This window comes from Ambystoma mexicanum, chromosome 10 (assembly GCF_040938575.1).
Source record: "Ambystoma mexicanum isolate Mex_15411 chromosome 10, UKY_AmexF1_1, whole genome shotgun sequence".
Lineage (NCBI taxonomy): Eukaryota > Metazoa > Chordata > Amphibia > Caudata > Ambystomatidae > Ambystoma > Ambystoma mexicanum.
Window position 1 is genome coordinate 1048698941 of NC_090932.1, and position 13658 is coordinate 1048712598.

At 42.2% G+C, this 13658-nt stretch overlaps 1 protein-coding gene across 1 annotated transcript in view; it reads right to left on the reverse strand.

Moving 5' to 3' along the window:
• Window positions 1-434: 434 nt before the first annotated feature.
• Window positions 435-13658, reverse strand: part of LOC138491971 (leucine-rich repeat transmembrane neuronal protein 4-like) — a 1061099-nt gene continuing 1047875 nt past the window's right edge. The window contains exon 3 of the mRNA XM_069618860.1: window positions 435-1697. Coding sequence (XP_069474961.1) covers window positions 1473-1697 — 225 coding nt within the window. The 3' untranslated portion in view covers window positions 435-1472. The remainder of the gene's footprint in view (window positions 1698-13658) is intronic.

Consider the following 13658-nt stretch of genomic DNA (forward strand, 5'->3'; position numbering starts at 1 on the left):
GAGTGGTTGATAAGATCGATTTAGGGTAAACCTAATGAGAGAAGCTCCTATGGGCTCTGGCACAAAGCATTTTTCTCAGGAAGCTAAGACTCAGTTGGCATCTAAACACATGCACTCATTGATTGTTTAGGCATTATATATTTAAAATGCTGTGTGTGTTTCTTAGCACCATTTGTCACCTTAAATCTGCATCCCAGGGCTAGATATTCTCTGGTACTTCTGCTACCATATCTTTTGTGTAACTTAAGTGTACTCACTGTTTCTTCTGTGTGCTCATGTGAGCATGATTTACAAAGCAAGTTTCAATGTGTGCACTCGTGTTCATGCTTTCACAACTGCCCAAAGAGAACGTTCCATTTAACCCATAGCATTTGTGTCTCTCACTGAAAATGCACGGGGTTTCCAGTACATACACAAATCACTCGCGCAATGGGTTTGGATGTGGTGTCCCAGACACAAAATAATATATTTATTTCTCACCACTTTTTCACCTTTGTTTTATTGATAAAAACTACACAAAAGCTAAACTGATAATATTAATAAAAAACAATGATACACCCGGTTTAAGAAATGTCTGGCACCCAACTGAGTTGCACCAAAACACGCACTCAAAAGACACCCCCCACCCTCATCCCACACATTGGTTTGGCAAGTGGCCACACATCGACAGGTGGCACATTAGCTATCGGTGCGCTGTGTGCACATCCGGATTTAATCTTCTAAGATCTTCTTGGTGCAGTGGACTTTATGACACAGAAGGTTACTTCACTTAAAAACCAATCCCAACCTACCCTATATAGTGGTTACTCATCATGTGGACATGCATTGAATATGCCATTAGATTGCAAGGTCAAATATACTTTTGGGGGGTCCGGGTGTTGGCCTATTACTGAAATTTGACTGTCTGAAGCAGAAGATTGAAAAAAGCAAATGCCATACAAAATAATAATAATCATAATAATAATAATAAAATCTCAACTTAAACAAAGCTATTTATAGTAGTAAACACATGAACGAGAAGCCACACCCTGGCCCGCCCTATCCCTAACCCTGACCAATCTTTCCTATCTTTACCTGTGGTTCTCTGCCTCTGGAACCGTATGATGAGAGAAAGAAAACTGGGAGGGAACAAAAGCACTCAAAAGAAACACTTGGATTGTCCCTTAATCCTTAATGTAGCTAGAGTGAAAATCTATTTCTCAGAAGTCACTGTGCATTATTTACAATCATGTCAATTTCCACTTGCTTGTCAAAGTTTCAAAGCGAAGACGGCACGTAGGGCCGGAGGCCTTCTCCATTTGTCCGCCCCCGGCAATTTGAAATCCTGCAATGATATAGAAAGAAGCTTTTCATCGCAACTAATTTGTTGCCACAAAAGTTTTTAATAGTCACAATAAGGAATGGTTCCTCTGTTTGATTACTCTGGTCCTCCCATTTCAGCAGTGATATCAATGTGTCCTGCCGTGCCCCTGTCACAGGGTGGGTATTCTCTCAATGTAAATTGTGGGAGCGGCAGAGCGGGCTATCGTAGCAATATAGCTGTGGTCACGGCTGAGCTCCAGGTTGGTGGTCTCAGCTTGATCGCGAGACATTGCATCATATCCTTTGTTAATATGTCGGGGCTTATGAGTCTGGCAGTATCCCATCACGGGCTGATCACAGCTGTAATATGGCACAGTCTTGATATGACGAGAACCCTGAAAAGAGCGAGAAAACCAAAAAGAAGAGTTAAATGATTTGAGGTTGCAAGGAAGCACTTTTGTATCGATTTGAAATCGACTGTTATCACATGTCAAATCAGCATCATACGCCAACCAGAAAATAACATGACGTGATATGTATACCATTGGCTGCACAGAGAAAGCTTTCAGTAAGTCACACATATATACAATATGGGGACATGTAATACATGTATAAATGCTTGTTGTATAGTTTCTTTTTACATTTTTTATGTTATGAAAGTATTGAAAACACAACTCTTGTAAGGCTTTTGCCAGGCACTGATATCCTGTGCTGGTGTACTCATACCCTTTCTAAGCTGATGCTAATTTATTTCCTGATATATTCTTACTCTGATACGCCCAGGTACCTATAACAAAAGGCACAACAATGACAGACTTTGTATAATACAAATACATCACAAAATGGACCTGATTTACAAAGCGTTTTTCAAAGGGGCTTTCCTACTGTACAGGTAATAACATAAATGAAAGTCAGCGGCATTGAAATTTAGGCCCTGACACGATTGTTATCAGAAGAGTCCATGGCGTGCTCATGTGCAGAATGACTAACACTAATTTCTCAAAGTTGAACTCAATCCCTCAATAATAGATGTACTCTTTACAACACCAACATACATGTACAACCTAAACAAGGGTTACAACTAACAAGGTCATTTTAACTGTGCTGCAAATTGCTTAGAGAACGGTACGGCCACCACCATTTACGTGTCCACTGTCATCTCTGTGCAATTTTGATTGTTTTTCAAAAGCCGTTTGCCCTAAGGGAATGCAGTCATCTAATTGTGATATACTGCTCCCTGCCCATTATGGAGAGGCAGATGTACACGTCATCTCTAGTACCCGCCCCCTCACCTCTGTCATACTGGAACAACAGCAAAAAAGCACTATGCATGACACCATGTATCATCTCAATACTGCATCTAAGATATGAACGATGCTATGTACCCAGGCAACCGCATCAAATGTACCCTTGCACTGAGGTGGTGGAAGGATGTCTACATACACCACTGAATATGGAAGAGCACTACATGAAATCAGACCTGAGTAAAGTGACGTGATGAAGAGAAGACACTAGGACACACTGAAACAATATCCACATACTTAAAGAATCATGATGTAACTGAAGTAATGAGGGAAACATTTATGTAGAGATGAAGAAATAATATATACTAAGAAGATAAGCGAGAAGAGAAGTAGCAAATGTATATAGACAGACACGGAAAGGTAGATGAGACATATAGAAGCTTGCTGCAGGAGAAAATATAACACAGGTAAAGCAGCCATGATGGAACGATGAATGTTGTTTTTTTTATAATAGTGAGCTAAGAAGCCTCGAAGGGAGAGTTCAGAACTGCAGAGCTGAAAAAAAACTGGACGACAGCCCTGTACGAGAAAAATAATTTGTTTGGCCTAGGATCAAGTGTTCAACATCAAGAGGCAAATGAAAGGCAAAAGGGGAGGCAAAAGACGATAAGCTTCATACACAGGACATAATTCTCTTAGATTAAGTGAAGGAGAAAACATTTGTAAGAGCCACGTATTGGACAATAAAAAATGCACAAAGCATATGCAAGAACGAGCAACCAAGTCTCCAGAGGCCAAGAGAAGTAAAAGAACCCAGCTTAATTGAATTAAATAGCACTAAATAAAAGATCAAAATGTATTAAAACATGGTCTCCTCACACGTTATGCAAAACTCAAAAACAGGGCCTATTAATTAAGCTTTAATTGAAGATAGCGATCTACCTACACTCCCATAAAAGTCCAAAGGAAAATAACAGTCAGTAAGGTCAACTACAGAGAAGAGGCTTGGCTTAGGGCCTGAACAACAAGAGATGGTAGGCTAATTGACCAAAATCAGCAGTGGTCTGACGTTGTTCCCCACACTTGGGTTCCATTTTGCTCAAATGCTGCTAATGAGCCGAATGTCCAATGTTTGGAGAGGGTGCCAACCAATCATGTGGGTCTATGAAGCTATGTGCTATACATTGTTGCAAGGGCCAATCTGTTGATGTTATTCTGCTATTAATCTGTATTATACCTAGTAAGAGGTAGTTTGAGGTGTGTCTATCTGATAGGAATCAGCTAATGATGTTACTAACATGTACATAGAATTAGCATATATGTTCCCTTAAGATTCCATCCTTTCGATAGTATTTACTGTTTGCCACGTACGATGACATCATAGCTGACGGACATCAAAGTATAAAGCCTTTGTATAATCAAAATGTAGATGAGAGTTTGTGAGCTGCAATGTGTTTGTTCACCAGGCTTTCCCTGATTTATTTGGTCCTCAGGTGATGCCACACCTCCTCCTGTTACCCATTCTCCCCCATCACGACTCACAAGGTATGTTCAATTGTATTCTACTTATTTGCATAGGACAACAGCCTGCGACCATTCCACATCCACCATATTCTAGTATCTTCTGTTCTATCCTGCGGTCCTGATAAAACATGCTCCTTTCACAACGCAGGACGAGGGATCTCCTACTTCAAACACCTGTCAGCATGCAAAGTCTGTCATTGAAAAGCTGACTGTGATATAAAAGCACACTCCTGTTCTTAAGCCGTGGAAATTTGGGAAGTCCTGGGTCACGATACATTTAATACAGAAACAATAACAAAACAAAACTAACAAACACAATAATTAACTAAGGTGGTCAGGATGAACGCAAAAAACATATTTTGGATTCCACCTGATTTTGTGGATGGATAGTTCACTGTCAACCAGGGGTGTTGCTAGGTCTGGAAAAGATCTGGGGCTATGCTAATTTTGGGACTGTCTGGACTGGGGGCTAGTTTTGGCTTTTGTGTAGTCAAAGGATTGGAAGTTGCAATGCATGCCAACATAGTACTACATGGCGATAAGATGGCAATGGCTGGATAATGGTGTGATTGTATTTATTTTTTTATTTATTCATTGCATTTATTGTATACGCCCAAACCAGCAGCTATCACGGCGTAGTTACAGACATCTTGCTTATATATCTAATAAATTACCGTACATTTCACAGCATTGCATCATAAAGCGTTTATATATATAATACATCACAGTACATTACACATCATTACATCATGAAGCAGGTGGCCATACAATAGTGTCTTAGCGTTCAATACTAGATGGTGCAGGAATGGGTGCTGTTCAAGAGGCTGCCTGACACTTTCTGTCCTTGGTGACAAGGTGAGGGGGGGCATCAGGCTCAAATTTGTTGAATAGCCACATTTCTAGAGTTTTCTTGAAACACTGGTGCAAGAGCTCAATTCTGGCGTGGAGTGGGAGTGAGTTCCAGAGCTTAGGGGCCATTACTAAGAAGCAACTTCCCCCTGCTCTGGTGCATTTGAAGCGTGGGATAAAGAGATGTGCATTGTAGTTGGATTTTAGTGTTCTGGGAGCTTTATTAGTGTGACCGTGTTGTTGATATATGTGGTGCCTTTTTGGAAAGACATTTGTGAGTGACACAAAGTGTTTTGAAGCTGATTCCAGCTTTTCTTTTTTGTTGTTTCATTTACAGTTTAAAAAAAACCTTACACATCATAAATTCATTATAAGAAAAAAAAAAACGAATAAGATTACACATTTCATAAATCACATTTTATATAACAATAATTAAAACATAGACCAATCAATACATTATTGATAAAATAGAATCAATTTAAAATGTGCAGTTCTAGATTTTTCATATCCAATTCAGAGCTAAGAAATGTGAGGAAGATATTCAGCGCTAGGACCAAAGAAATAGCAGTACCCCACATGTAACAACACCAAAACAGATTCCTGTACACCTCTGAACTACCAAGGAACTTATTCTTGAATAACTTGGTATGTTACTTATCAAAGAACTTACACACAACCACCAAGTGTTTCAAGGTTTCACTAGTGTTGCTTACACCACAGAACCTACATTCTCTCTCAGGTATATGCAAATCACCTGAGGTATTCAAACTACTCCAATGCCTAATTTTCTCATAAACAGGCAGTTGATTGAGGCCGAAATGCATATAGTTCATACATATTACGGGGCAAGGAAATTTCTGAAGGTACAGGGGTAGACATTCCCTGGCATGTACACACTGTGACTATTCCTCAAAGCTGGCATAAGAGTAGATACAATTTACTGTCTCAGCTCAGTCTTGCCTAATCAAAATCGTTTTAATGTGCCCTGGTCTTAGAACCAGATCGTCTTCAGAGGCAATAATGCACACCAGCACAGAACACATTGATCATTAAACTCTCTTAGGGACTGAACAGAGCCAGCAAGCATGGGTACCTTTAGGTTCTAATAAAGGGAATTTTTAGGTGGAGCAATCAGCCTTCTAAAAACGGAAAGCTGTCTCCAGACATACCTGGCCTTCAGTGACACAAGACACAGTTTATGTCTGATAATCACATTCGGAATAGCCATAGAAAGGCCAAGAACGTCCTTCCAGAGCCTTCCATGAATAGTAGTCAGAATAGCATCCATATTGTGGGAACATAGATCAAGACCATACAAGATAACAGCTTCAAATGTTGCTAATTAATAGCGCCTAAAGGGCAACATAGAAAATGTACACACTTTCTGCTTTAAGAACTTCATTTGGGCAGTAATAAGTTTCTTCGCTTTATCATACAGGATGGTTTTCCAGTATTCAATACTGGCCCTGTTAGCCAAGTGATATCCAAAATGGATGAGTGTCTTGACCTGATCCACACTATCAGGTCCCATGGTCCAAGCATAGTGCATGTCCTTGGTTCTACGAGAGAGAACCAAGACCTTAGACTTGGATGCATTGGGCAACAGATTATTTTCCTAGGCTTATTTTTAAAAAAGCTGCATTTTAGCTTTGAGACCTTGCAGGGTTCTGTTGAACAGTATGGAATCATCTGCGTAAGCCATCCACTTCAACCTAAAACTCCCCAAGCTTGCCAGTGCGATGGAGGGACCCTGCCACAGTCCCCCAACATCGCACGTATAAAGGTTGAAGAGTGTAGGAGCCAAGGTACACAACTGTTTCACTCCTGTCAAGGTGGGTATCTCTGAAGAGAGGACAACATCCTCAGACAAGCAAGCACAGATAGAGTGTTAGAGTGCAGTAAAGCAGTAAACTGAACCAATTTACAAGGAATATTCAGAGAGAGCATTTTGTGCCAGAGCCTGGATATTATCACACCATTGAAAGCACTAGTCATATCTAACAAAGCTAGATAAACTTCACCAACCTGAGAATGATGGATGTAATGTCTCAGATGGGATAAGATGGACACATTAAGTGAAGTACCCAGATCTACACGAAACCCCACCTGAAACTGATTCAATAGGTGAAGTTCCCTGAGAGCACTGCTGAGATCCATTAGGAGGAGAATAGAAAATACCTTACTGGTCGCATCAGTCAGTGCTATAGGTCAATAATTAGACAAGTCAAGTTTGTCCCCTTTTTATAAATAGGGACGATGATGGACTTGACCCAGGAAGCGAGCACAGTGGGAGACAGAAAAAGATGGTCGAACATGGGTTTTAAAAGCTCATCCCTCGTGCCAGGGTCCTCTTTAAGAGCAAATGGTGGTATACCGTCCGGCCCCGGGGCCCTAGATGGCTTGAGTCGACCAATAGCCCACACTATAGCTTCCTTATTCCACCACTCCAACCTAAAACTCCCCAACCTTGCCAGTGCGATGGAGGGACCCTGCCACAGTCCCTCAACATTGCACGTATAAAGGTTGAAGAGTGTAGGAGCCAGAGTGCACCCCTGTTTCACTTCTGTAAAGGTGGGTATCTCTGAAGAGAGGCATCCTCAGACAAGCGAGCACAGATAGAAGTGTTAGAGTGCAGTAGAGCAGTCAACTGAAACAACTTACGAGGAATATTCAGACAGAGCATGTTGTGCCAGAGCCTGGATAATATCACACCATTCAAAGCACTAGTCATATCTAACAAAGCTAGATAATCTTCACCAACCTGAGAATGATGGGTGTAATGTCTCAGATGGGACAAGATGGACACATTAAGTGAAGTACCCAGTTCTACACGAAACCCCACCTGAAACTGATTCAATAGGTGAAGTTCCCTGAGAGCACTGTTGAGATCCCTTAGGAGGAGAATAGAAAATACCTTACTGGTCGCATCAGTCAGTGCTATAGGTTGATAATTAGACAAATCAAGTTTGTCCACCTTTTTATAAATCGGGACGATGATGGACTTGACCCAGGAAGTGGGCACAGCGTGAGACAGAAAAAGATGATCGAACATGGATGTTAAAAGCTCATCCCATGTTCCAGGGTCCTCTTTAAGAACAAATGGTGGTATACTGTCCAGCCATGGGGCCCTAGATGGCTTGAATCGACCAATAGCCCACACTTATCTTCCTTATTCCAATTACACAATCCCTTAGCAGAAAAAAAAACAGATCAGAACCATCAGAAACCCTAAAGTCCTCAGGCAAAGCATATTTGCTAGTGTAGAAAGAAACCCAAGTGGCTGAATCCATACTCCCTTGATGATGTTTCTGGCTTTAATGGGAAGCCAGTGGGCTTCCCTCCTGGTGGCAGAAAAATGAACTGATTATTTTAGTCCAATGGCTGCTCGCACGGCTTTATTTTGTAGCAATTGTAGTTTGGCTGAGTTCGTCTTTGAGGTGCCTAGCAGTAACACATTGCAATAGCCTAACTTCGATAAGATGAGGAACCGGGCTAGTGTAGTACAGCTTTGTGGCGTAAGTAATTGGCAGTTTAATGCAATAAGTCTGGATGTGTAGGAAGCGGCCGATAAAAGGGCATTTACATGTTTAGTCATTGTTAGGTTTGTGTCAAGGTGAACGCCCAACGTTTTAACCTGCTTTAGGACCGGAATAGGTGTTCCATTGATGGTGATTGTGGAGAAGTCAGAGTGGAGGGCATTGATTCTGGCAGGGGAGACCACAATGTGAATCTCTGTATTCTCATCATTTAGGCAAAGGCTGTTGACAGCCATCCAATTTTGAATGATCGCGTATATTTTGTTAAACATGATGTTGTCCTGATCGTAGTTCCCAGTTATAGGAATAAGATCTGGGTGTCATCTGCGAAGTTGGTATAGATGACACCCATGGCATCCAAGGCCGCAAATAGTAAGCATTATAGTGTAACCATTGTACAGGATGGGCGACAGGCATGATCCTTACAGGACTCCTAGTGGTACTGGCATAGGGTCTGCAGCATCCCTGCCAATGGAGACTCGGGATGTACGATCTGCAAGGAAGGATTTGACCCAAAGGGTGACATCCAGAGAGAATTGGAAATCATTAGCCAGGGTGGTGCAATGTGTGTTGTGATCCACTAGATCGAATGCCGCAGATAGATCTAATAACAAGAGGATGCAGAGTTTGCCAACATCTCTTATGCCGTCCATTTGGATTTTAAGATCCAAGAACACTGTTTTGATGCTGTGGTTAGGCCGAAAGCCAGATTGTCTTGCTCCTAGGAGGTGATTTTCTTCAAGGTGGGAATGTATTTGTGCATAGGTTATTTTATAGATCATTTTCAATAAGAAGGGGACCATGGTTATGGGGCAGTAGTTCGTAGGGACTGTTGTGTCCAGGGAAGGTTTTTTTAGGAGAGGGGTCACCCAAGCTTCTTTGATACTGGCAGGGACTACATTAGTGCTAAACGATGTGCTGACAAATTTGGTGATGATGGGGGTAAGGGTAGGAGCGCACAACATGACTAGGTGAGCTGGGAAGCTGTCCCCTTTACAGTTGGAGGGTTTTAGCTTGGAAATAGTGTCTAGTACTTGTTCTTGGGATACTTGAGTGAATTTCAATTGGGTATTAGGGTTTTCATTGGAGCTGTCTGTAGTTTGTAGGGGGTGTGTTTTTATTGGCCAGGAGCTCTCTTTTGTAGGATATATTCTCTTGGAGTACTTGTATTTTGGATGCTAAATCATTTTGTATAGTGGTATCCCACACTTTGCTTGAGTTCACTTGGGTGGGCGATGGGACAGGATTTTCCGATTATCTATCTCTTTATGGATATGTTCCAAGGATCTTTTGTTATGCCTGAGTAGTACAAGTTCTTCATTAAAGCAGAAGGTTGTGCGTTTGTCTCGGCGTTGAGTTTTAGTTTTAAGAGGGGCTAAGAAGTCAATGGTAGTTTTAAGACAGTTGTGGTAAAGGTCTGCAAGATAACTTGGATTGGTGCTCAAGATGGGATTGGTGGACAGGGCTTCTTTAAGGGAAAGGGTGAGGCTGTCTACTGTTAGGTTCCTCTTATTCCTTATTTCAATTGTGTCCATTATAGTAGAGGTGGGCAGGAGTATCTTTTCAAGGGATAGTGTGAGGTTGATGAGGTGGTGGTCAGAGCAATCGACTGGAGCGTTGCAGCCTATTGCTACTTGAGTGTTTAGTTTGAGTATCCAACCTAATACTCTGAATAACTGGTTGAAGTTCATATCTGAGAGGGAGGCATGAAATGCCTTTGCTTGGTGGTCTTGTTTCTCATTGAAACCTAAGTTGATGTCGCCTAGGATGATGAATATAGTATTGGGTTTTAGGAGGGGCGTGAGGAGGAGTGGGGTATCTGATTCAGGGTGGCTGTTATTGGTGGGTGCTCTATAGACAACCAGGATATCGGTTGTAGTTTTAGGGTCTGTTGTGAGTTTAGCAAGGAGTAGTTTGTAACCTTCTAATGGGGTGTAGTGGCCAGGCTCTTAGTTGGAGGCTGGTTGTACCTATTATGGCCACACCACCTCCCTGTGCATTTATTCTGTCAGTCCTAAGGATATCGAATCCAGGTGACATTGCCAGGACTAGTAGGGGGCCCGAGGCTTGGTGTAACCCGGTTTCGGTCCCTACTAGTAGATCCAGATGTTGGTCCAAGATAAGGTTGTGGATCTCAATGACATGGGCACCAAGTGAACATACGTTGAAAAGTGCACCTTTAATGCTGGGGGAGGGTTCTGGCGGAGGAGGTAAGACGACTGTTACTTGTTGGAATGCAGGTTGGGGCATGGCTTATTGCTCAATTTTGATACTAGGTTGTGGTCTAGCCTTGTTGGGTTGTGGTATTGGTATGCACGTGGTTGGATTTTTGGTGATAATGATTGTGGGTGACCTTTGCGTAGATGTACAGCGTGTAGACAGGATGGTGGAGCTGATGGGGCGGGCAGGGAGTATGTGTTCTTAGCCTACTTAGTCTACTTAGTGTAGTAGTAGCCAAGATAGGACACAAGGTCATGGTAGCCAGTGATGTTGAGCTGGGACTTGCTATAGCGTGAGAGATGGTAGTGTCGGTGGGGGAGGTGGGACATTATGTGGTGGCCTTAATTATGACAAGGTCACGTTTGGTAGTCTTTGATTACTTTTGCATATGATAGCACTACCTTGCAAATGTGTATCTAATATCATCCAAAACCTTTGGACCCAATTCATGGAATTTATTGCACAGTTCAAAGTGACTTTGCACTGCTGAAAAGAGACTTTGCACTGCCGACACAAACCCTGATTTATGCAACTGTGCAAATTGTATTTTTGTGCAGTGCAAAGTCAGTACAAAGTCATTTTTGCAGTACAAACTGACTTTGCACTGCAGAAATACACTTTGCACAGTTCCATGAATCAGGGTTTGTGTCGGCAGTACAAAGCTACTTTTCAGCAGTGTGAAGCCACTATGTCTGGTCTGTCAAGGGTTTTGACCCATGTTGAATTATTAGACGGGGTAGATGTGGGGATGAGCTGTCGCCGCCAATCATTCTATCCCAGAACAAAACTAAATCAATAGACTGGGTGGATGTGGGGATGAGCTGTCGCCGCCCATCATTCCATCCCAGAACCAGGAAAACCGCGCGGTTGTGCGCACACCAAAATGGTTGTCTAACCCGCCACCTACCAATGCCAGCATGATGGACCGGAAGCGCCAGGGGTGAAAGGTGGTGTCAAAGGAAAAATAACAGTGTTGTTAGACCAAAAGCGCCTTAAAATCACCTTTGTTTTCCTGAATGCAAGCTCAAAGTGCCTATTTCAAACATTGCAGGATATTCGAAAATCTTACTGAACACCAGCAGACATCTGGCAGAATGAAGTGTTGTGTGCATACAAAATCTGGGAAAATGAAGAGCCCAAAACAATGTTTATAACAAAACTGGTTGAGCTGTGGATGTCAGCAGCTTAATTGAAATTGGATTTAAAACCACTAAAATAGAAAAGTAGTGACCTACTTTTGAGTGTCACATAGTTTGCAACTGTTAAATGTCATGGTTTTGAATTTAGAATCAGCATTCTAGCTGCATGTGTAAAAGTTGTAAGTTTGATTTAAACTGGGAACAAACAGGACATTTAGCTGAAGCTTGGCTTAAAGAAATTGAATTCTGCCTGACAACTACCCCCGACAGGAGTTGAACTGGCTCAACAACTCTTCCCACCTGGCATCCTGCTGCCCCCACCAAAAGGAGATCACACCTCTCAGATTGAATTAAGGGAGGGGTACCTGCAGACTGCAGGAAATTGAACAAAGCCCTTTCCTGGACTCAGGCAAATGTTATATTGGGGGGGTCGTAAATGGCTTCCTCTGGGGAGAAACTGGGAGGGGCAGTGCCTGTGAGAGCAAACTGAGCTTGGGGGAAGTGGATAAACCAGTTATTCCACCATGTGATGTGGGAAGCCACACCCTTTTTTGACCAGGGCATAATTTTAAAAAGATAGATAACTCATAGTGCGGACTGGTCAAAATTATATAAATAATATCATTATTCTTGGGATTTTTCCATGCACATTTTAAAAGGCGTTAGGACTCTGTACCATGTTCTGAGGCAGAACCCCGCTATTTATTGATATTGCAGACACTGTGTTTAAGCTAGACAAATGAAAAGTTACTGGAATGTGTGTACAAGGGGGGTGTACAGTTGTGTCAAATCTGGAAAGGTTTAAAGGTCGTTATCTGGATGAAAAGGGGCAGAATTCTGTCAAAAGTGGACACGACATCGTACAAAGACAGGGATCGGATGGTTTGGTACTACAGAAAATATGTTAACTGGACCTATAATATTAGAAAAATGGTACATCGATAAATGTGTGTTTGGATCAAATATAGATTTGTGTGCAATTTGACAGGGGAAGGATCCTCAGACCATAAAACCTACAGCATCACTCTGACACTCCAATTCTTTCCCCCAATCAAGGGAGAGAGGAAAGCTTGGCACACACCCATTTTCAAAACACATAAAAGGAACATTGAAACCCAGGTAGACACATTCACCTTCCACTTTCTTGCGGGATGCTTTGCCGGGAGACTTCAGACTTCACATCCAGAGAGCCAGACTTCAAATCCATCAATCTCCAGAGACCAGAAATTAACTCCAGAATTTTTAGCAGAGAGGCCTGAATCCACAAGCTGAATCCTCTTCAGCAGGCCTCAAAACCAACCAAACTATTCAACAGCCGGGCGAGCTGTTTGAATTCTTTGCCAAGAACTTTTGAAAGAACCTGTAGCAGTATCCAGAAAGCAGTGCTGTATCCGGAACCAGAGAGAACCAGAGACCAGACGCTGTGAGCAGAACCGCCAGAAGTCCCGTTCAACCTGTTGTCCAGATCCGTGATGAGGCCCATTCCTGTCCAAAATCTAGTGTGAGTACCCAGCCAGCACTGTGCCAAAACCAATCTCTTAGTTTAAAATAATCTAATCCAAACTATTTAGCCTATTAGAACTGCCTCCTAGAATCGTGTCATTCTGTCATCTTCAAAACTATAAACTGTCATCTGTCATTCTGAGCATTAAAATTTCAAATCCGAAAAACGACCTTTACTAAATCGGCCGTATCTCCGGAACCTAAGCTTCCCAACGAACCTAGAACCGACTTCCTACTCCTTATAGTGCCTCCGTAATTACGCTCGACGCGCGCGACTAATTTGCCGCGATTTGACATTTGCAATCATTCCAGCCACTTGTGAAAATATTTGCCTTTGCTTT